Below are 24,146 nucleotides of genomic sequence, written 5' to 3'. Positions count from 1 at the left end.
CAGCCCAGGGGAAGGGCAGGCCGCGGCCTCCCGCTGGCTGCTGCAGCCACTTGTTGGCACAGCCCAGAGTTCCTCTCTTCCCACGCTGGCTGGGCAGTGAGAGACCAACCTCTCCCTTTCTTTTGCCTCCAGCAGAAGCGAGAGACAGAGTTTGGTATGATACCATGGAAGGGCAGCACAACCATCCTCATCATCTAGGGGACCAGAACAACCCTCTGTGCAAGCTGCCAGGGCAGGAATTCCAGCATGATCCTCAGGTAAGTGCAGGTGTCTCTGATCTGTCTGCCTCTGTCTTTTCTTACCTTCATTCTATAAAGGTCTCTTGATTTCTTAGCATTTAGCTGCCTTCGCCCCCCTTCTTTTGTTTTTAGTGCAGTTATAGCAGTTTTAGGGAATATCCAGTTTGGGATTCTGCCAGCCAGCCGGAGTTTCCTGAACCAAGTTTTTTGATTGTAATAAGAGAAAAAGGAAATAGTTTGAATTTTGCTTAAAACAAGTGTTTTTAAATCATCTTATGAAAACATACTGTGTTGGCATTCTCTTGTCTTTGATTCTTTGAAGAAAAGGCCAAAGTAAAATAGATGATTGTGTAAGTGAATAAATGTATTTTATCTCCTTTTATAGTGTCATAATAAGTGCTGGAGAAGTAATTACTAAATAAAAGAAAAAACTCATTCTGCGTGGAACTGTAGGCTCCCTGTGAGTCTCTGGAATCCATCCTGCAATGTATTTTGTCCATACTATAATAAAGTTTCACTGTAGCAGCTCCTCTCTCTTCCTGCCTTTCTGCAGAAGGCAGCTAAAACCAGGATTAACCCACAGTCTGTGTAATCATGAAACTTGGATTTTGTGAATTCTGGCTGCTTGCCTTTTCAGCCTGTTTGTCTGTTGATCAGAGCAATTCAGTTTTGCCCCTATGTTATTTTAAGGAATAAACCAAAAGCATCTTGGGAAGCTGTCAGAAAGAAGAGGATTGTAACTGTGGTGTGATGTGACCATAGGGAGGGGCTGGGAGTGATCATTTGTCGTTCCCACTGTACAGTCCAGAGGTGATCCAGGGTCCCTGAGCAAGAAGTGGTCCTTGGGAGAGCTCTGCCAGTGCCCAGCACAGGCTCTGCTAAGGGGGGAGTTTCCTGCACACAGTGAATGCACTGCTGGGAAAGTACCATGGTGTGGAGCAAAGCCCCCTCTCCTAATGCAGCAATTTGTCATATTAAGTCATTTAATAATAATTGAATCCCCTTGATTAATCTCCTAGAATTAGCCAGTTGCATTTTGAGCAATTAGGGTTAATTACTGCCTCATTTGGCAGGATAGTGCCCCTGTAATTATTTCATGAACAAGATTAGGAAGTGTTCCTGTGCAGCAGATACATTCATGGCATCTTGGAGCACATGTTAGAATTTGTAATGACATAGTTAAGTGTAATTAGTAGCTAATAATCAGTGTTCTGCTGTGATGTTGATGCTGAGTGGGCTCATTTTGCTGTATGGTCATTGTTCAGTGAAACCTCCCCTCAACTCTGGTAATACCCAAGTTCTGTTAATGGAGGGCTCTATTAAACTGTTCTGAGAATGATCTAATTTGGAATTAGAATTGCAGGAAGACTTCCTTTGGTTTTGCTGTCAAAATAACATAAAAAGACCTGAATAACAAAAATATACAGTCTACCAGGGAACTGGAAAAAATGCATGTAAGAAAAGGTTGTGTTTAGAGGCCTTACATTGGTGGCATGATAGGGTTGCTGATGACATATTTCTGATTTTCCATCTTTCAGGAATATATTTATATATAATTTTTCAAATCTCTGGTACTTTTTACCTGGAAGAATCTGAAATTGCATCCTTTCTTTCTTCTGAAAATCTGAGTAATGCAGACATGCTGTGTAATAGTTTGTGGAAGGGAGGGAGGTTTGGGAAGCTGGTCTTACGAGAAGTGTTGTTAATGGCAGAGATAAAAACTTCAGCAGAAAAAGCCAGAACATGAGTTCGGAGAGTCTTGGATGAGGAGGGGGCTTGGTATGGAATGGCCTTCCCTTCCTTCCATCCCTTTCATTCCAAACTACTGTGCCAGCCCCCAAAAGACCAGAGCAACAACGTGTTCCTTCCCCAGAGCTTTTCCTGTAATTATGCTGCTTTCTACAGCTTCTTTTTTTTTCAGTTCTGACAGAGGTGTTTTTTCTGCTTTATAACTCATCAGTACAGAATATGAGGAAGTGTGTCAGGCTTTTCTTTCCATCTTTAACTGCTGTAGTTTAGTTAATAAGATGAAACCTTTGAATAATGCTGGATATTTAGAAGTTATGTGTAATACAAATAATAATAAAAGAAAAAGTCCAATAAAATCACAGTTTTGGCTTTTGGTTCTCTTACCTGCCCAGAGATACACCAAGGAAGTTCATCAGCAAGAGGGAGAGCATTTTCTAGTAATGTTCCAGAGTGAAGGTGTTAATTATTTAAGTCTCTAGATTACTTAGTGTTTATAGCAGTAAGCAATAAAAATTATTTAGGAGTAAATCAGTGATATAAAAATATAGAGTTGTAATTTTTCGCTTAGTTTTCATACTAAATAAACACAATAACTCACTTTTAAACAACTCTTTTATATACTCACATCTTAGCAGAGCTGCTAAGAGATTATTTCTATGGTAATTTTAATTTCTTAGTGAATATCACCTTGTCCTACTATTTCCAAGGTATTTCTCTCTTTCCTTGTCATGTTATAGTACAAATGTCTAGATAGGTACAGAATATCTGGATATCAGGATAGATCCCATTCGTGCTGACAGGGATGCCGAAACTTTGAAACTCAAGCCAATTCTTCAGTAAACTTTAAATTCCAGGTAACAGGTTGAGTGAAGGATATTTTATGATGACTGTGTAGTCTCATTTTGAAGCTCAAATTGAAAAACCTGATGTATTCTTCAATAATTACTTGGCTACCTGTTTGAAGGATTATCCATATTTTAGAAGTTTCCTCATCTCTTGCGAGCTTAGAAGTTCTTTCTTTAATCAATCTGTTTTAATGTGTTCCCATAAATTCACACTGGAATTTCAGCCTCAAAGTATGCAAAATTCTTTTCAGGTAGGCGTTATTGAATGCAGGCAGGTGTATAATTTTGGACATACTAAAAGGGTTTGAAATACTGATGCTGATAGTAAATCATTGCTTATAATGTGTGTGCATGTTCTACTGGAGGGGCTGGAGATCCCCCATCACTACTGCAGATGTCTTTTAAAGGTGAAATTAGTTACAGTAAATGTCACTCAGATGAAGTATGCACTTTAGAAGCAAGGAAACCATTCCTTTAAAATTAATGATGCATTGCAAATATCAGAAAAACCTTATATCCAGTGTAAAGATAATTAAAATTCAGGTCAGAAGTGTATGACTTAGTCTGGCTAAATTTTTTAATGAGATTTCAGAAAATTAATTGGGCGAGTATGTTTTTACTCTTCTAAAGAATATTTCATTTCATGGCTCTACAGGAAAGATGCTTTTATTGACATCTGAAGATTGTACTGTCTGACTTTTTAACTGTTGGTTAACCAATCTTAACAGTTTTTAGGTTGATTACAAATACTCTAAATGCCTGTAGCCCTTTGTGCAGAGCTGGCTGGTGCCTGTTTTCCACATGCCAATCAGCAGTAAAACAACTGACTTTATTATTAATTAACATTAGCACTCTGGGTTTCTATATTGTGCAATTAGCAGTGAACATTTCCCTTTCTCAGCCCATTCAGCCTTGGATTTCCTGTGCCTCTGGGGGAGCAGAGGGACAGGCCTGGCTCTGCAGTGGGGTTGTATTTATGATATTTTTGTTTTCACTCTTAGGGTGCTCCTTGGCCCAGAAGAAGGGCTTAGAGGCTGCAGGCAGACCTGCCCCCACAGTTCTCTTGGGGCTGTTCAGGTTTTCTCTGGATCTTAAGTAATTACAAAGAGGTACATTTATTGGCCAAACACTAATTGTTCTGGACATTGAAAGTCAGAACAGTTTTTTCTTCTTCTTCCCTATCCCAAACAAATTCTGGACAACTACTCATGAACAAAAATAAAATACAAAAAATGTGTTCAGGGTGTGTAGGTGTCCTGCCTGCATGTCCTAAGAGCAGGATTTGGAGGGAGCTATGGAATATCCAGTTGTACAGGTGACAGCCCCCAGAATGGGGGGTTGTTAAGTACAAACTGCATCCAAGGAGCAAGTCTGTAGCAAGGAACTTCCCTAATTGTGCCTTCCTCGTGTTTGGGTACCTTTATAATCTGCGATGTGGAGACTCCCAGGAATCCTTGCCCTTTCCTGAATCTGTTCTGGTATGTACAAGATAACTGAAGCTTTTATTTCACTGGGGTTTTTTTAGTGTTATGAAACCTTACCAAATCTGTTTTGCAGAAGATCTTGTAACACTTCAAAATTTGAGGCTAAAAGCCCTGGTGAACTTCCCCCTGAAGTTCTGTGACAAGGGCTGGCCATTGCCTGCTTTTGCCAGCTTTGGAATTTGTGCTCTGCCACCAGTGGTTCCATCTCACAGAGCACATGTATGCCAGAGGAGATGTCCAGAAGAGCTTGTTCTTGGAATAATCTCTGCATTTCTTCTTAAAAATGAATGGCCTTTTTATTTGCATGAGGAATTACTTGACTTCAATCTTAGACTTTTTTTTCCCCATGGAGTAGGAGAAGAATGACACTTCCTTGTGTGGATGAAGAGAACAGCCTTTGTCTCAAAACAAGTTCTTCCCAGACTGTGCCCTTCCTACAGCTGCCCTGGGAACAGAAATGTGCAAACAGCCCAATTTTCATAGTGCCCAGTGGTTAGGGTTCTTTTTGCTTGGTTGTTTTTCTTCTTTTTATTTAATTTTTTCTTCTTTTTATTTAGTTGTTTGTTTGGTTTTTCTTAATTTAAGCTCCATTGTTGGCCTTGACACCTGATCTGTAGAGGCAGGGGCTTAATTTTACTGCAGTTATGCAAACCTGAGCCTGAATCCGTCCTAGAAATGAGAAAGCTTATTTTTAATGGACAAGTTTGAAGACGATGGTGGTCTCTTATTACAATTATATCTTATTACAATTACAATTTATACCTGTAGATGAAAACTCTGAGGTTTGCAGAAGTAAAGATCATGGGTTGTTTGAATGAATAGGGGTTGGTTCTTTGCCAGCTTTCTGAAAAATTGTGGTGGTTAATTGTGGAAGGACTTGAAGACAGTGGAGTCCCCCATGTCAAAAGTCATGAAATAAGTGAAATGTGTGTAAGGTCAGACTAGAGGGGGTTATTCTGAGAAGGCAGATATTTCCTAGGTGTTCTGTGTGCTAGCAGTACTTAGCAGAGCTTCCTGCTTACATTCAAGTACAGCAAGAGAAGGTTAAGTTTGAACATAAGGGAAAGTAGCCTGTGATCAATAGGGAGCTTTCTGGTACAGTTTGGCCTCACCTGAGGATGATTCCTGGTTTGTTCCATAATCAAACATCTCCTGCCCTCTCTGAAAGCTCTGTTACTTTAATTAGGTCTGATAGGTTGTGATAGCCCATGCAAATCTAGGTCATTGCATATGTAAATGTGCAGCTGCAGTCCTGGCGGTGCCAGAACACATCAGCAGAGGTGTCCAGGCATGGGCAGCATCACCCCCAGCACCAGCAGCTCCCGGGCTCCCTGTGGCAAAGGGGCTGGGACACATTCCTCTCACTTGCCTAATGTTTATTTATGTTTTCAAGTTCAGAAGTTGGTAGGTATTTCTTGGCACATGCTTGAAACATTGTTTTACACTTAAGCACTCTTGGTGTAAACACACACAACAATTTAAGAAGGGCAAGTGGAAACTCCTTGATTTCAGTGTGGATTTCTTTCTGAAAAATAAAGTTTTGTAGTAGTTGCCTCGTGAAATGTTCTAAGAAGTGCTGCTTCTACTGTGAATGGTAACTACAAGTTAAAAAAGCTTTTGCTCAGACTTTCTTACTGCTCAAGAACAGCTCAGGAGGCACATGGACATGGTAAAGGAAATGCTGTGATTCCTTTCTATTTTTAAGTTAGGAAAAAGTGCTTTGTAGGTTTATGTGCTGACACCTTTGTTTTGTCTGGGGAAAGTGGTTTGTCTGTACAGGTCAAGGAACTCGCTTAGCAGCTCATGTGTAAAACAGTTGGGAAGTGGAGATGTTCCTGGTGGGAACCAGGAAAATGGGACAAAATCCCTGTGTGCGGACTCTGCTGGCTCTGCCATGCAAACAGTGCAGGGGAGCTGATGTTTGTTACACTGCCTGGAATGAGCTGAGTATCCACTGTGACAGGTATTGAGGAGTGGTTCTGTTTATCAGATTCCCTGCAAGGAGAGGTTGCAACCAGTTTAAACTGAGAAGGCTGCAGGGGCTGATTAATTGGAATATTTGCTTGTCTGCTTTCATCCTGTGTTGCCTTACTCTGGTGATAATTTAGTAACTTAGAGGAGGACTTATGTAAACAAAAAAGCAAAGCAATTTTAGCCTTCTGCCCTTTATCTGATAACCTGTAGGATACCTGTTCCCTCATCACTGAAAGGATGCTCCCAGTTTATTGCATAGTGTACACTGCCAGACTTGGAGAAATGAATCTTTGGACTTCAGTTTTGGTTTGTTTTTTTTTAATCTCTGTGAATGCAGCATAATTCCAAGCACAGCACGAGCACTGAGAGCTGACCCAAACTTTGATTGCAGTTAATAGCTGGTGACTTACTCCAGAGTGTAGGGGAGACTGAGGAGTTCTTAAAGGGAACCATGCCCTGAGCTGCTTGAAGGAAGCACTTGGAGAAATTACCTTCCTCTTTCTGTGGGACTTGCCTTCAGAAATAGCTGCAGGTCCTAATGCTGGACTGAAAGCTTTTCCTGCATTTTAAGTCTCAATTCCGGCCCTCTCCTGCTGCATTAGGAAGCAACAGTGGTAGCAATAGTCTTTCCTTCAAACATGCAGCCCTCCCGGGCCCCTTGTGCTGGGCGTGGCTGCTCCAGGTTGGGCTGTAGGTGATGGCTCATCCCTGGAAGCCCTTCCCCACCCGCAGCCTCTGCTGGGAACTTCTTTTTCTGTGGTATTTGATGCATACTCTGAAATGGCTCAAGATGCTGAAACTTGAAAATGTTCTACTTGGCACGTGTGGTAACTTTGAGTAATTAATTTTCATAATTTCTTTTTTAAACATTGTTTGGCAGCCGTGCTAATTACAGAGGAGACCAGAAGGGCTCCTGGGAGCAGTTGCAGTCCATGGAGTCCGTGCTCCTCATTAGGCTGTGTCTCCCTGCCTGCCTGGGTGTTTACCTGGGACTGCTTGGCTGCAGCATCGGCGTCTCCCAGGTGACACAGGCAGGCAGAGCTGATGAGAGGCTGTGCAACGAGGGAGAGCAGTTTGGGACTAATTAGTTACTTACACGGAAGGCAAGACTTTAATTCCCTTTTTAGAGAAGTCATTTGGCTTCCTCCAGCCTATGTTACTGCTGCATCTGCAAGGAATTCATGCATTTGTGGTCGGGCTGTTCTCCATTCTCATCAGCCGAGGTGAAACCCTTGTCCACAAGCAGTGAGAGCAGGAGGGGCTGAGTGGCTCTTTCGGGTCCCTGACTGCCTTTCCTTTGACAGAGACATTTAACGTCGTACCCGTATCGCTGCACCTTGGCAGATTTTCAGATCGAGAAAAAGATCGGACGAGGCCAATTCAGCGAAGTTTACAGAGCAACTTGTCTCCTGGACAGGAAACCTGTGGCACTGAAGAAAGTCCAGGTGAGCATTTCAGTGCAGAGTCTCCTGCTTTGAGAGCAGAATGGGAATGTTTCAAGGGCCTGCCAGATGACCTGGAGGCAGATAACTCTGCCCTCCAGGCTCTTCGTCCCTCATCGCCTTGCAGTGGGCTCCTGTGTCCAAATCAGAATTACCTAGCAGTATTGCCATTTCATATTTATTTTAAATTTCACCTTTCACTTTAAGAAAAGGGTTCACCAAACTGTTACTAAATGTGTGAAACAGTGAGGCCCTGGGGCTGTGCTGGTGCCATGAGGAGATGCCATCCCAGCACAGCTGAACCACAGGAACACGGAAGGGAAACAGGCTGGAGCTTGCTGGTGGAGTTTGAGAAGAATTTTTGAAAACTTGGATGCCAGAAGTGTAGATTTTTTAAACTTGGCTGAAAGTATTGGGCAGTATTCAGAACAGCATTTTGTTTGAAGAAATTTGCCTTTAATCCTTCAACAGATCCTCCAAACTCTCATTTCTAGTGACTTGCTGATTACTGTGGAATGAATATTAATGCTTAATGTTATTGTTAATTATTACAGAGAAATCAGTGGAAGCTATATCTATTTAAAAGAGAAAAGTGAACATTCTGTCTTTTATTTACTATATGAAATTAATAATAACTAAATCAATGAAAATCACAGCAGCAAATTCACAAACTTGTATCTTTATTTTTTGTGCTGCTTAGAATATTGCCTATGGGTTTTAAAATTAGTTTTACCCCAACATTATCCCTGTAGTGGTTTCAAAATAAAGAAAACATTGATCTTTCTTTGATCTGAGGATTGTGTGAATACTCATTACAGTAGAGCATGTACAAATTGGGGAAGGAAACACCAACTGCTTGTTAAAGTATAAAGTACTTTTTTTTGTTGCTTCATTTTTATCTCCAATGTTTTTGTCTTTGAAGATTTTTGAAATGATGGATGCTAAGGCAAGGCAAGACTGCATTAAAGAAATTGACCTCTTGAAGGTAAGAATTTTTATGATGACTTTTTTCTTTCTTTTTCTTTTTCTTTTTTTTGGATTGGTTTTATTTTGTGAAAAAAATTGTTTTCGGGTTGGCAAATAAAGCTTACACTGTAAAGGGGAAAGCAGTTTTGCCTGTACATGTTACGTATGTGTGTGTATAAATATCACACATGAAAAATGATCATTTAGATAAAGGCTGTGAAACCAGAGTGTGTTTAAGTGATTAAAGCAACTAGTGATTTTTAATGCCTTGGTAGTTTATTTTAAATTGTTGATTAAAAACATAGATGTGTTGCACTTTAAATATCTATTTTTAGTAAGTGCAACAGATTGCAGAAGGCTAAAAATTTAGTTTAACTAGTCAAATTTCATTCTAAAAGTATTAAATAATTACTTCTGTGCCTGTGATTTTAGGGATTTCTGTTCAAATTCATGCAGTTGTAGCCTGACTCTGTAGGCTGCAGGGAAGGATAAACATGAGCCAGTTGCTCAATAGTCATGGAGAAAAGTAATGCCAAAGTTTACATTCAGAAAGAGGATCTGTGGTACTTTTGGGTTCTAGTAAAAAAAAAATTCAAGCATCAGTAGTGAATATAAGAATGAGCTATACTGAAATGAAAGAAAGGAATTAGTGCGGAAGCCAGCATAAATAATCAGATAATAAAGTGTCATGTGCAATTTGTGTGTTACTTTCCTCCATCAAAGTTGTAATTTAGTTTTGTTGTTCTTTTAAGGGGCAAAGAGACCTTGAGTACTGTAACCAACAGTTGGGGCTTTGTTTCTTTTTAATGGGGGGAAAAAATCAGTTATTGCTTAACAATAATTCCTTCAGGAAATTGCTTTTAAATGTTTTGCAAGTTTCCGATAGAAGAGGTTGTTTCACTCTGTTCGGGTGGAATTGCTCTTTGCTAAGGACATTTCCAGGGTGCTGTGCCTGTGAGAAATGCTGTTTCTCACAGGATTTTGTCTGTAGCAGCTCGGCCCAGGCTGTGGGTGCACCGACTGTGAACGTTTTGCACGTGGGTCACAGGAGGTGCAGGTGTTGTGTCTGGGAGTTGTCATGACCACGTTGTAACTGTTCCTCTTGCATTCCCTCCCTCTGCAGCAACTGAACCACCCCAATATAATTAAGTATTTGGATTCTTTTATTGAAGACAACGAACTCAACATTGTGCTGGAGCTGGCTGATGCTGGGGATCTCTCCCAGATGATTAAGGTAAGGATGTGTCCGTCCTGGAGGTGCTGCAGACTACTAGGATTAGGCAGACCCAAAGCAGTGGGGTGAGCACAGATGGGTTAGAAGCACTTTTTATCTCCTCTTGCAGTTTTGCACACCCCCAGGTAGCCTTCAGATCTGAATCAAAGTGTCTGGTGGCATTTTGAATATTCCAGGCCATACCCTGAGCTTCTGGTCACTGCTGCAGAGGGGAGCAAGTGTCTGTGATCTGGTGGGACACGTGTGTTATTTGCAAAGTTGATTTACTCAGTCTGTGATTGATGGGGACATTTAATTACTGTTGGATTCACTATTCACATTGCCTGTCTGCCGCTCTGAAGACATTCAAGGAAGTGTATTGACTTTCTTTGCAATGGGGATTTGGGTTTGAGAAAATGTTTCAAGTACTTGTTCTTCTTTTATGTTGCTCTTAGGAATACTTGTATTGCTGCAAACCAGCTTTAGTTAAGCTGTTACCACCTGCTTTTATATTTTCTTTGACATGTTAATCTTTAGGCATACATCCCTTGTGAGAACAGATGTGTTATATCATGTTTGTTAGCACTCTCAACCTTCTCTCCATGTTTTACCTGGTTTTTGCCATCATTTTTCTGTAATTATCATAAATGAATGTTTGGAAAGTTCTCTTCCTCCTTGTCACAGTTAAAATATCTTATTAACAGATTTGTTTTCTTTGCCAGCAGAGCTATGAGGCACTAGGCCAAAGGCTGTCAAACAAGTTACCCATTCAGTCCATAGTCAATGGCTAAATTTACAGGATCCAGGAGAATCTGCTTCGTCTCACAGGAGAGGCCCTGGGCGAGTGCTGGGAGCAGGCAGTTGGCAGAGTCACTCCTGGGGAGAGCCCCAGATCCCCAGGTCCAGCCTCACTCGAGGAGGGAAGGGGGATCTGCCCCAGCCCAGGAGCTGCAGCCTCGGGGAGCTGGGGGGCTCAGCTGCTCCCTCTGCCCATGCAGCAGCTCTGCCTTTGTCCTCCCTGTTTCCTTGGGGCTTCTGCTGGATTTTGCTCTTTTCCCACCATTTCCTGGGAAACTTGCAGCTCATCTCAGGCTTTTTGTGGTTGTGGTTGAAGACGGAAAAAACCCAAGGACTGTGAGAGCAGGGGTTAGGGGTGTGTGAGACATCCTGGACTGTGCAAGGGCTCTGCTTGAGTTTACAATCTTAGCTTACAAAAGTTTTACCTACAAAATTGTGAGATTTCATTATATGAAATATTTATATTTTTTGGTCTTCTGTAGTTTTCAGTTTAAAATACTGACAAATGTGTTCATTTGCTTATCGGGGTTGGCTATTTAATGTTTTAAAATTACTTTCTATGTCATTATAATAAGAGTTGCATTTTCCAAAACATAACTGGTAGATTCTTAGATTGGTGCCTTGCCCAGCGCTGGACTGTGCTGGCTTCCAGTGCACCAGCTCTGTGTTCCCTCTGTATTTCAGGCATGAAGAAAATGCATTTGTTTTTTTTCAAAGTCTTATAAATGAAGTTTTTTGATTGGTGCAAATCTGGAAATTCAGTTTTTGGGGTTTTTTTTAACAGAGGTTAAAAAAAAAAACAAAACCAAGCCCTAAACCCAAGAGGGAACAAAAGCTTCCTCCTAAATGCAGCTCCACTGCAGCAGGGGAGTTTCCTCACCAGCCCCTCTGTGTCACTCTCTCCCCTCCCTGGGAGCTGAAGCTCCTGCGTGGATTTTCAGTGGAACAGTGGTGACAACCCTCAGAAGGTGTGAGGGTGATAAACCCAGGGCCTGTCTCTGTCACGCCCCGGTGCCTGCATTATTTATGAGAAATGTAGAGCTGCAGGAAAACCCACTGGAGAGTTGGGACTTCCTTGTAAATGTCAGGCGAACCTTATTGGACATGACATTTAGAAAATTATCACTTGTGGTCTTGCATATCCACTCTTAAGTATTTTAACGAGAATTAAATAATTTTATTGTGTATATAACACTTTTTCCCTCACCCTCTGTAATTCCTCTGTGCTCTCTCCCGAGTTTTGGGTTGAGACTGTTGCAATCTGTCAGATTTGCTGCCTGGGGAATTGCACAGTCGTGCCCCTTCACAGATGATCTGCAAAAGAAAATTTGCCATTGCTTGAGTCAAACACGAACTGGTAACAGCATTTCACATAAAATAGAGAATGTGGCAACGGACATCAGATGTCACTGATGAGAGGGGAAAGCATGAGATGCTTTTTGAAGTGCAGCTGTGGTGAGGCAGGAGGGTGTGCGGCGCGCCCAGTGACAGCCTGTGTGGCAGGGCAAGAGGAGCAATGGGAAACCTCTGGAAGTGTTATAAGTGTATCTTGTTAATGCTCTGGCTGTGGAGCTGGCTCAGTGAGAAGCCAGGGACCAACAATCCGAGCCCTGCAGTTTTGGGATGCCTGGGTGGGGTGCCAGACACGGCTGGTGTGCCCTCCTGAAAAGGAAGGAGAGCAGCTGAAGGTCTGTAATGTTTGGCCTTCACTGAAGTGTGCAGCTGGTTCTTTATTCCTGTAGTGGGTTGAAGAAGACTCCAGTATTGCAGGGAGCCAGGGCCATGCTGCACTCTGTGGTGGTGCTTTATGCTTCCCATTATTCTGAGAGCTTTGGGGCATTCAGAGGTCCCTGGAACCTGGACCCGGCTGCGCTTGGCGCTGCCTAAACACACCCAGCTGATCAGGAGTGTCTCAGTCTCACTACAGAGTGCAGTTCATTTAGTGTTCCCATTATGCATGAAATAGAATATATTATTCTACCTGATCACAGAAGAAACATGGATACTTTATTGATGTTCTGGCCGTCTTTTAAAAAAGGGAAGCAGATTTCCTTATCCTTGTTAGTGGACGATGCAATAATGAATGTTTACAAGGGGGTTTTTAATGGTCTTTTGTTTCTTAAGGCAAAATATTTGAGACATTTGTTGTTTTGAGGCATTAAATATGTTTTGCAAGGTAATTAAGGAGATTAATGCTAATCATAATTGTGTCCATTCAAAAATGTCAAACCTATTTAAGCATATTTTTCATAATAGTTGTTAATTAGTGAACTGCAACGAAGTTTCCACACAGAGAGGAGGAGTTAAAAGCTAATCAGAAGAAAAGTCATACAGCTGCAGATCTGGAAGACATGAACAACCTGCAGCTGACTAACACAATTCCAGGAACGAGTCAAATATGTTGCTTTTTCACTGATCTTTTATTTATTTCCTCCCACAGTATTTTAAAAAGCAGAAACGGTTAATCCCAGAAAGGACGGTGTGGAAATATTTTGTGCAGTTATGCAGTGCAGTGGAACACATGCACTCCCGCAGGGTGATGCACAGAGGTAACATTAATTCAGTCTCTTTTCACTGAATAATAATATAATGTTCCAATTAGTAAGCGCCTACATTCAAAAACAATTATGCTGATGTTCAGCCAATGCATGTTTAGAGAGGCTGGAGCCTGCAAGATGGATTTCTCCTTCTGTCTCTGCCTCATTGTTAAAGCATTCAGGCCAAAGTGAGTGTGGTATTAGGAAGATGAGCTGCTTTGTATTCCAGACACTGATATTAAGTAGAAGTGTCAAACTTGCCATTAGAAAAGTGTCAGAAATAAAATGCTGAGACTCCTGGATACAGTGAACTCCAAGAAATAGTCTTCGTTATATTAGCTGTGACCTTAGAGAGTTGAGAAGAGTTTTCCTGTCTTGCAGGCTTTTCTGAAAAATTAATACAAATATGTCCCACACTCTCATAACCTGTTCTCTATTTTCATTAATTATTTTTCAGTCTCTTGTCTCAGAACATCTTATAAATTTGAGCTCTATCCAAAAATTACACTCTTGCTTTCAGCATCAGTGAAGTGCTTTGGGAAGGACTGGACTCAGGAAATGCAAATTTCCCCAAAGACACCAACACCCATCTCAGCTGCTTGTTATTTCCTTGCTCCTTTGAAGGAGGGAATTCTTCACTATATTTTTCAGCAGTGTGATGTCATTTTTGCTTCATTATGCATCCCCTGATGCAGTGTATCAATTGTACCTGAATTAGGTCTGTGATTGGTGACTGAAATGTGGAGCCTCTCAGGTTGAGACTGCTCTAACATGAGGAAAGAGCCTCTAACTCAGTCCTGATATGACTGCTTGGGAAACTGGGCTTGTAGTGATTTCTACCCTCCATGAACCAACTAGGCTGTGTAGAGCCTGGAATTTATGTATATGTGGAACAGTAATTACCCTTTGCATGAGGGGATGGTGGTGGGCAGTGCAGTTTCCTGTGGAAAGTGATCATTCCCAAGGAGAACTGGGCTCATTTCTTTGATTTCCAGCAGTTAAAGAGGTTGCCTCTGTTCTGTTGAGCTGTTTCCTACATTTTCCCTCATTGGTATTTCTTGTGTGCTGGGAAGTACACTCTGATTTTTGTGTCTGTGCAGAGCTCGAAGCCTTGGAAGATTGAGCCTATCAAAGCTCCAAAGAAGCACGGTTCTGCTCGAGCCTCTTTGTACCGCGAGCGCTCCAGGCGATGCTTCTATTGCAGCATTAGAACCAAATAACCTTTTGTGGCTTTGACCTTTTACCTTTTTCTTCTTGCAGACATAAAACCAGCCAACGTGTTTATAACAGCCACAGGGGTGGTGAAGCTGGGAGATCTTGGATTAGGCCGGTTTTTTAGTTCTAAAACCACCGCAGCACATTCCTTAGGTAAGCTGGTACTCGTTAAGCAGGGCCTGGCGTGCACGGTCAGCTCTGATGTTCAAACGCAGGGTGTCCGTCCTCCCACGGTGACACGAGTGGGAGTCAGGGGATGGGGACTGCATTTCCAGCCGTGGGTGTTTTAAATGCTCTTTGAAGGCATTAGTAAGTGTCTTCTGTTTTAAAATCCATTTGTTATTTTTTTTCTGGAAGGCCTGGCCTGGTGTGTGTTTTACAGTAAATGTAACAAAGGCAGCTTTTCCACGTTTGCCTGCACTGTGCTTGCTGGAATTCAATGTTACCCCCAATACCTTTCACAGCAGCTGCTTATCAGGGCTCTGCCCTGACTGGGGCTGTGACTGCTCGAGGTGGGTGAGCCCTCATGGCTCATCTGTTCCAAAAAGGGACTTCACTTGAAATCTGGCTTATGCTTTAAACATCCATCTTCTCTTCATATCTTCCACATATCTCAAGGTTGTCTTCCTCATTTTTACTGTTAACATTAATTCCAGTGCAGTAAAAAATTGCACAGTTATGCAGTTCATTCTTTAAGTCTTACAGGATAAAGTATTTCATAATTGTGTCTGTGACCTCTTGAGAGGTGGCTGATTTTCCATTTTTATTAATGGGTCTGAATTTTTTGAGTCCCAAAGGTGCTTCTGTATTACAGCAGTGAAGGAACTTTGGCTTTTGGTGCAGTATTTAGGCTCTTTTACACTAATGTCTCTCAGTTGACTTTGGAACACACAATATTTGTTTCACTATTCGTGTTCGTGCAATTCCCTCCACTGAGTGTGTCTTGCTGAATCCTTTCTTAGATGTGAACAAATTTCATTGCTAATACTGGCCAACAGCACCAGGTTTCTCAGTGCACAAGGAAGGAAAATACCTGCCTTGTTTTGAGTGTGCTTAAAAAATAGGAGGCATTTCTATAGTTTACTTTCATAAAATAGATTTCCCTTTGTATCAAGAGCTGTCCTAGGATATATCTCCACCGTACTTAATAGATGAAAATAAATCCTCTTCACAGGAAGTTACAATCACATCATCTGAACAGGCCAAAATATGATCACGTCTAATTATATGATCTTATCCAGTTTGACTGCTGCACTTATTATATTAATAAGAATAAATTGGGGCTTGGAAGCTGGCTGCACATGTAAGCCAAGCTTGTGACCTTTACCAGGGCTGCTCTCTCTTAATTGAGAAAGCTGGAGTAGGAAGAGCTCAGCGGCCGGTGCACAAACCCTGCCCTTCCTCACATCACCGGTGTCCTGCAAACAGGTGAGAGGTGCAGGACACTGAGGGAGCAGCAGTGAGTGAGACTGGAGGTGTTGTGGGAGGGATGGACACATCACCATTTCCAGCGGTTCTTGGATCCAAGTGAAAAAGAATATTTTTAACAATCAAAAAATATGCAGATGTGAAGCTTCTTTCTGTGTTTTTGATAATTTGCCAGAGACAGAGGTTTTGTAGCAGCAGGAAATCGACTGATCTTGGGTTTGGTTTAATTAAGACATTTGTTGAAGGAGCTGTGAGGGACGAACACCCCACACCAGAGCGGGGCACCCGTGCGGGCTGGGCTGCGACGCCGAGCGCGGGCACTTCGTGGTGCTGCGTTGCCCCGGCAACCGCCCTGAACCATCATTTCTCTGGCTGCTGACCCATGAATTGAATGTGCGGCTTATGCAAATATATTCATCTCATTTCTCCCTTTGGTTGTATTTGCTAGCAGCAGACTGGCATGAAAGGGCATCAGGCAGTCCCGACCCGGCTGACAGGTGTAGCAGGGGCGGCGGTGGGAACGGAGCCGTAATTAGAGCAAGGAACAGAATGAACGTCAGATGAATTACCAGGCAGCAGATCATATTTGTCAGGAAGGATTGCATACATAAAAATTAAGTGACAGTACATGCCGGGGTAATGAAAGAAAAATGAAAGATTTGCCTGTACACAGCTCGTGAGATGCCGGCGAGCACCGTGCTTTGAGCGCCGGCGGGAGCTGGGAGCGGCGCCGGGGCAGCGGGAGACCTTGGGGCAGGGAAAGCCCTGGCCCCTGGAAAACCTCCACAGGCACACCTGCCAGAGGGGCAGCATGGACACCTCCAGCCTCCCGTGGTGCTGGGAGAGGCAGCAGGAACCAGCTGGGGCTGCGGGAGTTTAGAGGGCACCCCCTCAACTGCCACTGCCTCTTCTCCCTGGAGAGAAGACAGGAGATACTTTTCCATAGGGAAGAGCTCCTCCCATACGAGCCTTACCAGCAAATTCATGTTTTAAAGGTACTGGGCATAGCTAAGGTGACTTTTACTACTTGTTACAACATGGTGGTTCACCATCCTTCCCTAATTTCGGACTTTGGCAAACTTAACATTAAGCTGGTAGATCTTGTTTTAATAGGAGCTCTAATAAATACAGAGAATTTCCATTAATATTACAATGGATAACTTTTTTGACAACTGGTATAATGTCTGTTTTTAGCCAAATAAACTTGGCATTATCCAGAGCTTCTGACTGGCTTTACATTTTGAGGAAACAAGAGGAATAAGAAAAACAACCAACCAAACCCCAAAAGAAACCAATTTTACACAGAACAGTCTTGTTTTGGAGCAGATGATTTATTATTTATTCTTGGACAAGAATATACTTGGAGCAGATTTTCCTTTCGGGAGATTCACATAAGTCAAAATCTTCCCAGTTTAGAACGTGCCAATAGCCCTGGATTGGAGTACACGGGGTTACACGTTCCTTCTGGTTCCTGCTTGGATGTGAGGGTGAACAGCAAGGAACTGAAGAGCTCTTCAATAAATGGACCATTTGTCTGCCTTTTTTTCTTTCTTTTGCTTGCCAAGCCAGTTTGCTATCTGAAACAAAATCCCCGGGCTTGGAGGAGCTGGTAATCAGGACTTGGTAAGAAAAAATGGACACAAGAAATCCACTGAAAACATCACCAGCCAATATTGTGTGTGTTTGGAGTTCTGGCCTTTTGGTTTGCATAGTATTTGTGGAAGAAAAGAGAGATGCAGAATTGCTGCAGGTAGATTGTACTATTTACATGTGAAAAACCCAACCAGCCAACCAAAAAACCCAACCCAACTACTGAACTAAACTTGAGTTTGGTAGGGTTGTGTGATTCAATAATAATAATGAAGAAAAAATAGAGAGCTTAGGGCAGCAGGCCTTGTAACAACAGCTGCAATATTATGCACAAAATATTGGGGTTTTTTAAGAGTAAATAGATTTCATCTGCTTTTTTGGTTTTGTTTCTATCATGAAAATTTGGGGGGGGGCACCTCACACTGAGATTTGAAGGAATTTAAAGTCTATTTGAGTGTGTTTGACCACAGTTTAACCTCAGCTAGTTCCCAAATTCTCCTGGGAAAAGACCTGAGCTGCCTTGTAGGAAATACACCTGAAAGAATGCAAAAGTTTAGAAAGGGATACTTGAGACCTCAACTCCTTTTAAATAGTGCTGTACATTTTTCTTGTAACCTACAAGTGTGGATGGAGAGGGTGAACCAGGTGAGAAATCCAGACTCTCATTTTCCAGCAGAATTGCTTCCCTGCTGTCTTTGCATCACCAGGTAGCACTAAAGCATGCTCAGGAATTTTTCTCAGCTCTGTGTGTGTTCATGGAACATGCACTAGTGTTGTTCATGTTAAAGCTAAGCTAATAGTTCTGGGAAAACTTTATTACTATTTGAAAAACTGGGCAGTTTTTTGTTTTTCATGGAGGCATTCAAAAAGCCTCAATGTACACAGCCTATAAAAATATCTGGAAATATTCTGCGCTGTCAGTCTAATGCAGTCTGTGTAAAAGTGTGGGAGAGCCTCTGCTGTGCAAGGCTTGTCTGGGTTGCATCAAACGCAGTGAATGAGACTGAGAGAGCCTCCTAAAAGTATAAATCAGATTTCTCGTGGTTTTGCACAGGAGCAGCTAGGGATGAGTTTCACAGGAAGCTTCGCTCATGGCTGAGCCATGTTTGCATATGTGAGAGGAATGGAATTTGAATTTCATTTCTGGAATAACTTTGCCACCTTTGCCTCTCTTCCTAATCTTAACTGGGAATAATTAGGATTTCCCTACCTTGGATGTTGCAGCTATGCCAGGGTTGTTGTAGCTGCCCACGGGCAGTGCTGGGAGAGCAGGAAAGCTCTGGCATCACTGAAGTGGCTGATGTTCAAGTGAAGGGTTCCAACTTCCAGGAGTAGAGCAGGAAGCTCCTTCCTTAACCATAATCTTCCCTATGGTTTTGTGACCTTTATAACTTCAAATGTATTGCTCTACCACCTGGTGAGTAACGTTGAATCTGAGCAGTATTTTGTATTTTCAGCAGGGCAGATGCTGAGGAAAGTTTCTGATTAATAGTCTCCGATTAGACTGTTCTTGTCAAATTGACTAATGGGATGCAATGGCGAGCCCCGACTGATTGGACTGGAAGCCTTGTGCAGTTTTCTAGAAGATGCTCATTACAAGAGATTCCCACGTAATGTTGGACAGGCCATAAAGAGAATTGGCCTTGTCAGTCTTTTATCATGACAGTCATTTAAAAATTAATGCATCAGTTTTGAAACGCCGAGACCTGCTTGTTTGTACATTTGCTGACAAGACTACAGTAATGATAGGTAAATGTGCAAGGTGGACCCACAAAATGAGCTCAGGCGTGGAGTGCTCCCAGAGCCATTAATGGGATGGAGCAGCCCCGTGGCCCCGATCCAGGGCCGGTGACGCACTGAGCCATGCCACAACCCCTGTCACAGCCCTGTCACCGCTGGCACGGCGGCCGGGGGAGGCGTGATCTGAACCGACAGTGGGGCCGCCCAGCAGAGCTGCTCCCACGGCAGCAGGGCCTGCCCCTGGAGCCCACACGTTGTGATTTTCTCCGAGGTGCCCACGCAGTGACCTGGAATAACTGAGTGCCAGAACAGCCGCGGCTCCGGGGCCCTGGCACCGGCACCGCTGAGCTCAGGGACCAGAGGGAGCAGAAGTGGGGCTGGTGCCGGTGCTCCTCCTGCCAGCCCTGTGCTCCAAGGCTCCTGGAGCTCCTGGCACAGCTGGCAGAGCAGCAGTGAGGAAGAGTTGCAGGTAGGGAGGGGTCTTACACTGCTGCCCTGTGGGGACTTCCAGAAGTGTCTTCCACAACTTCCTGGAATGAATCACCGTTTCTTCTGCAGCTGCTTATTTTTAAGCAGGAGAATGAATCAGTGCTATCCCAGCCAAGTCAGTTCTTGTACAGAAACCTGGCAGATGTGTGGGAATTACTTGGAGAGCTGTACTGTCCATCGTGTGGATGTTGCATGCACATGGGATAGAGCCACAGAAAGCCTCTGAATGAGTGCTTTCTGCTCCTGGTGTCCTGGGAAGTTACTCTGGGTAGTCTAGTAAAAATTACTAACTACTAGTAGGACTCTGGTTTCCCCCTTTCACAGGCAATGAAACCCAGCCAGGTCTGGGACTGTGCCAGTCTGACCTGCTCCTCCTGCGCATGGAAACAAAGTCATCTCCATGTGTTACTTTTCCTATGTTGTCATTTGTATATTTGTATATTACATTTGCAAAAATGTAACTTCTCATTAGGGTGCTCTTCACATTGAAAGGGAAGTAATTTCTAAAGGATGACCTGAAAGCATGAGCTAAGTTCATCACACAGGGCAGCTGATCACTGAACCATCTTGGGGGTCCAAATAAATTACCTTCTCTGTGCTGGGTCACCTGTGCAGGTGCCAGGGCCTGGGTTTTGCCTCTCAAGGCTGTTGCTTTGTGCCCCAGAACTCATTTGTTTCCCACAGTGTGCAGATCCCTCCATAGGCACACTGGAGAAGGTGGTGCCTGTTCTTCCACTTCCAGCACCATCCTTCAGCTGCTTATTAGTCATGCAGCTGTCTTCAGGCAGCATTTCAAATGGAGAAATTGTAAACTGAATTTTACAGGCAAATTAAACATTTGCCATCTTGTGAAGAAAGGTCTTTAATTAGGAGAAGGATACAGTGAGTGCCAAAAGGAAAAAAAAATTGACAGGGGATGGACAAGCAGGGGAAGCAGGAGAAAAGAGCATATACAGTCCTTGGATGTTTTAATAAATGATGTATCTGAGGATTATTTGATGTAGTTGAGACGGCCAGGATGTCTTGTACTTTCAGTACCACAACTGAAACTTATTTAGGATTTAAAAAAGAACCTTTTTGAGGTAAGGAATTTATTAATAATTTCCTGTAACTTCTGTCCAAAATACTGAGTAAATTTCTTTTGATAAAATACAGACTTGTGGAAGTGCATGGAAATCCCCCAGCTTCTGACATAACTTCAAGTCAGAGCAGGGTTTTAAAGTTTGGAATGATTATCTTGTTTTTTTCAGACAGGCTTTGCATTCCTGGCTGGTGCTGGGCTTAGTGTGTCCCCTGCAGGGCCTGGTGACCTGTCAGAGGTCCCCCATGTCACTCTGTGACACTTTGTGCCCTGTCAGGTGAGCACTCAGTGATGTGCTGGCCCCCGAGTCCTGCTCTGGTGTCACAGCCATGACACCCAGTGCAGTCTGGTGAACCAAGGGGATGATCCCTTCCAATGGCTCTGTCCATCCAAGACACTCTGAAGGTTCTTGGGAGCCTGGAAGGGAAACAAAGCATTTCTCAAATGTCAGAAACGCAGAAGATATCTTCAACAATGTTCACCATTCTCTGTTCTGTATGTGATGATAAATTTGGGTCTGATCAGGTCTTTGTGCTACACCTGAGCCTTTAATGAAGTTTCTCTCTGTATGACACAGGCTGCACAGTCACTTGCAAGACAATAACCCCTGGTTTGTTTGTTTTTGCAGTGGGAACTCCCTACTATATGTCCCCAGAGCGAATACATGAGAACGGCTATAACTTTAAGTCTGATATCTGGTCTTTGGGCTGTTTATTGTATGAGGCAAGTATCTTCTCACTTTTTTACCCTGCATTTTCTATAACCACACAGTTCAGGACAGGAATTGAGTAGGTCAGGCTGCCTGTAGTCAACTTTTTGAGAATCCTTGGAAAAAGCTGACTTGTGTTTGTTGTGCACTTTCTGAGCATGAATGAAGGGGTTGTGCCATTCAGCACTTGCACAAAGTTAATTTAGGTCACAGCAGATGTGGAGGATGAAGCCATGGAAAGCCAGCTCACTGCATTCCTCCTTCCTGCTGGGAGCAGAGCTCTCTTAGGGCAGCATAGTCAGAGTTTTTCCTGACTGCATTTGTTTTGAAAATAGCAAATTCATTTGAGTGCAGGTTACTGGTTTCTTAGACGGAATTCTGACCAATTGTGGTATTTTAATTTTGGGAACTTCCAATAAAGAAAAGCAGAGGTTTTATGTAATGTGAAGTTGGTGTCTCTAACTACTAGATTATGGCTGGAAGTTTTTCTAATTGTACATTGTCTTACAGCTTGAGGCACAGACGCAGAGCAGGCACGTTTGGATGAACTGCCCAGTGTGCAACTGGTTCTTAAAAGCAATTATTACCTGTGTTCTGAAAATAAGTGCTATGATTTTGTAACTGCTTTTGGTTTTGTGATTTCATTTCTAGCAGGGATCATAGAGTATCGAACAGTCTTGTACTCCTTTGTAATCTAATCTAAATCTTTTTTTAGATGGATGCTTCTTCCAGTTTAAGTGACAGTGCATGCCAACATTTAGAAAGCTTTTATCCCAGCCCAGAGAATTAAAAATCCCTGGGATATTTAGTCAAGAATATTGCTCACATCCTCTGTGGTTAACAGATTATGGGAACTGGTGACATTTTGCTTCTCAATACAACTTCTGGTAATCACATGGAATTAGAGAATAAACAGAAATGTAATTAATTTTGTGAGCACATCAGATGTGAAAACTGCTATAGCTGAGCATGGACTTCAGCTGGTCGATTAAACAAACTTTGTAGGACACGACAGGATAAAAGTAAATTTTCCCATAACACCTGTAAGGCTCTGAGTCGAGGCCTGTGGCCCTACCCTGGGGTGTTGGCCTGGCCAGGTCTGTTGGGAGCAGCCGGAGTGGCCCCAGTCAGACTCCACTCCCTGGGTGCTGCTGCAGTGCTGGGGTGCTCTGAGTCACTCCAGGCTGAGCTCCCAGAGATGGGATTCCAGATTTATGCAGAGAGAAATATTTAGCGTTGTGCTAAGATATGTTTTTGTTGCAGGCAATATGGTCCCCTTATGGCACAGGAGTCTTGGTACTCCTTGTATTTCAAGAAGCTGAATTAATTGCACACTAAACATAATTCTCTGGTAGGAGTAGCAGTACTACAGTAACATCTGAAAGATTTGGCATATGAAGCGTTTTGAAATTTCCTTCCTACGTAGGTAAGCCTTAACTTAGGGAACAGGAGCTGTGAGATACTGCAGATTCCAGGGAGGACTGGACAGGTACCAATTCTATGTTCAGTAGTTAAACAGCTACTTGACTTCTTAAACTTTGTAGAATTCGGAAAATTAAGCATCAGATCTGTGTGTCTTTGAAGGAACTGTTTTATCTGCTCTAATGTCTTGTAAGGAGAGTGTTTTTCCATTTTGCTTAGAAGTAAGGAAGGGATGCTTGTTTGGGTATGAGTCACTTCTGATATTTCTCTGGATAGATTGTGTAGATAAGCTGCAGAGAGATTTAATGTACAAATTGCCTTCAGAGACACGTGTGTCCACTGGAATCCACTTAGGGAACATTGAGGGCTTTGGGACATGATGCCACATAGCACCACTTAACTTTGACATTGATAATCATACAGTGATTTTTATTAAATCTTATCAATATAGTAGTAACTGTCTTCATCCCTCACTTCCTGTAGATATCTGTCAGCAAGATAACTTGGAGGGGATAAAAATAAGTTGTTAATTCCCAGAATGTAGCTACAAGCAATGACTTCAGCAGTTCTGGCAAGACGATCAATTTAAACACTAACAGGGATTCCCATCTCTGGATGTTGAACCAGTCATGCTGCGTGGTGGGCGTTTTCCATGGAGATCTGGCTGGCCTGGGGTAATTGCTCTAATCAAAATGTCAGGAGCAAACCCCAACGCAGCATCACAAACTGTAGTTAGTGAGATACTTGGAGTGCCTGTGGTCACGGCCCTGCAGCCCTGACTGCTGTAGTCACAACTGGGTGCTCTCTCTTCCACTTTAATTCCCTGCATTTACTATCCCAAACCCCACAGTATTTCCTTTTCATTCCTCCCCTTTTGCACATGAGCACTTAACCTGGAGTGAAAAGTTAATGGGAATTGGAAAATCCTTCTCACCCTCACTGGCATTATTGATGTGTGTATCAAGATCTTGGAGGCTCTGTTTAACCCTTGCTTGCTTTCTGTGCTTTCCCTAATGCCCCCATTAGTGCTCTCCCTGGAACAGTCCGTGCTGGGCTCTCCAGTTTGTTTTAACTGATTGAGAGCAGTTTGCTATCAATCCTAACTGGGGAGTAGAGTCTCTAATGGGACTCTGTAATTTTTCTCCCACTGATATGCCTGCTACTGTCATGACAGTAATGAAGTAACAGTAGCACTTCCCCTTTTACCTTCAAAACCTTCCAAACG

At 42.8% G+C, this 24,146-nt stretch overlaps 1 protein-coding gene across 1 annotated transcript in view; it reads left to right on the top strand.

The window, feature by feature from the left end:
• The first annotated feature begins 132 nt into the window (after positions 1-132).
• Positions 133-24,146, top strand: part of NEK6 (NIMA related kinase 6) — a 29,918-nt gene continuing 5,904 nt past the window's right edge. Inside the window, exons 1-7 of the mRNA XM_008642139.2 lie at positions 133-257; positions 7,596-7,736; positions 8,656-8,718; positions 9,823-9,933; positions 13,151-13,259; positions 14,508-14,615; positions 21,419-21,513. Coding sequence (XP_008640361.1) covers positions 165-257; positions 7,596-7,736; positions 8,656-8,718; positions 9,823-9,933; positions 13,151-13,259; positions 14,508-14,615; positions 21,419-21,513 — 720 coding nt within the window. The 5' untranslated portion in view covers positions 133-164. The remainder of the gene's footprint in view (positions 258-7,595; positions 7,737-8,655; positions 8,719-9,822; positions 9,934-13,150; positions 13,260-14,507; positions 14,616-21,418; positions 21,514-24,146) is intronic.

The sequence above is a fragment of the Corvus brachyrhynchos genome, unplaced genomic scaffold (assembly GCF_000691975.1).
Source record: "Corvus brachyrhynchos isolate BGI_N302 unplaced genomic scaffold, ASM69197v1 scaffold59, whole genome shotgun sequence".
NCBI lineage: Eukaryota > Metazoa > Chordata > Aves > Passeriformes > Corvidae > Corvus > Corvus brachyrhynchos.
This window is presented reverse-complemented; position numbering and strand designations above follow the sequence as displayed.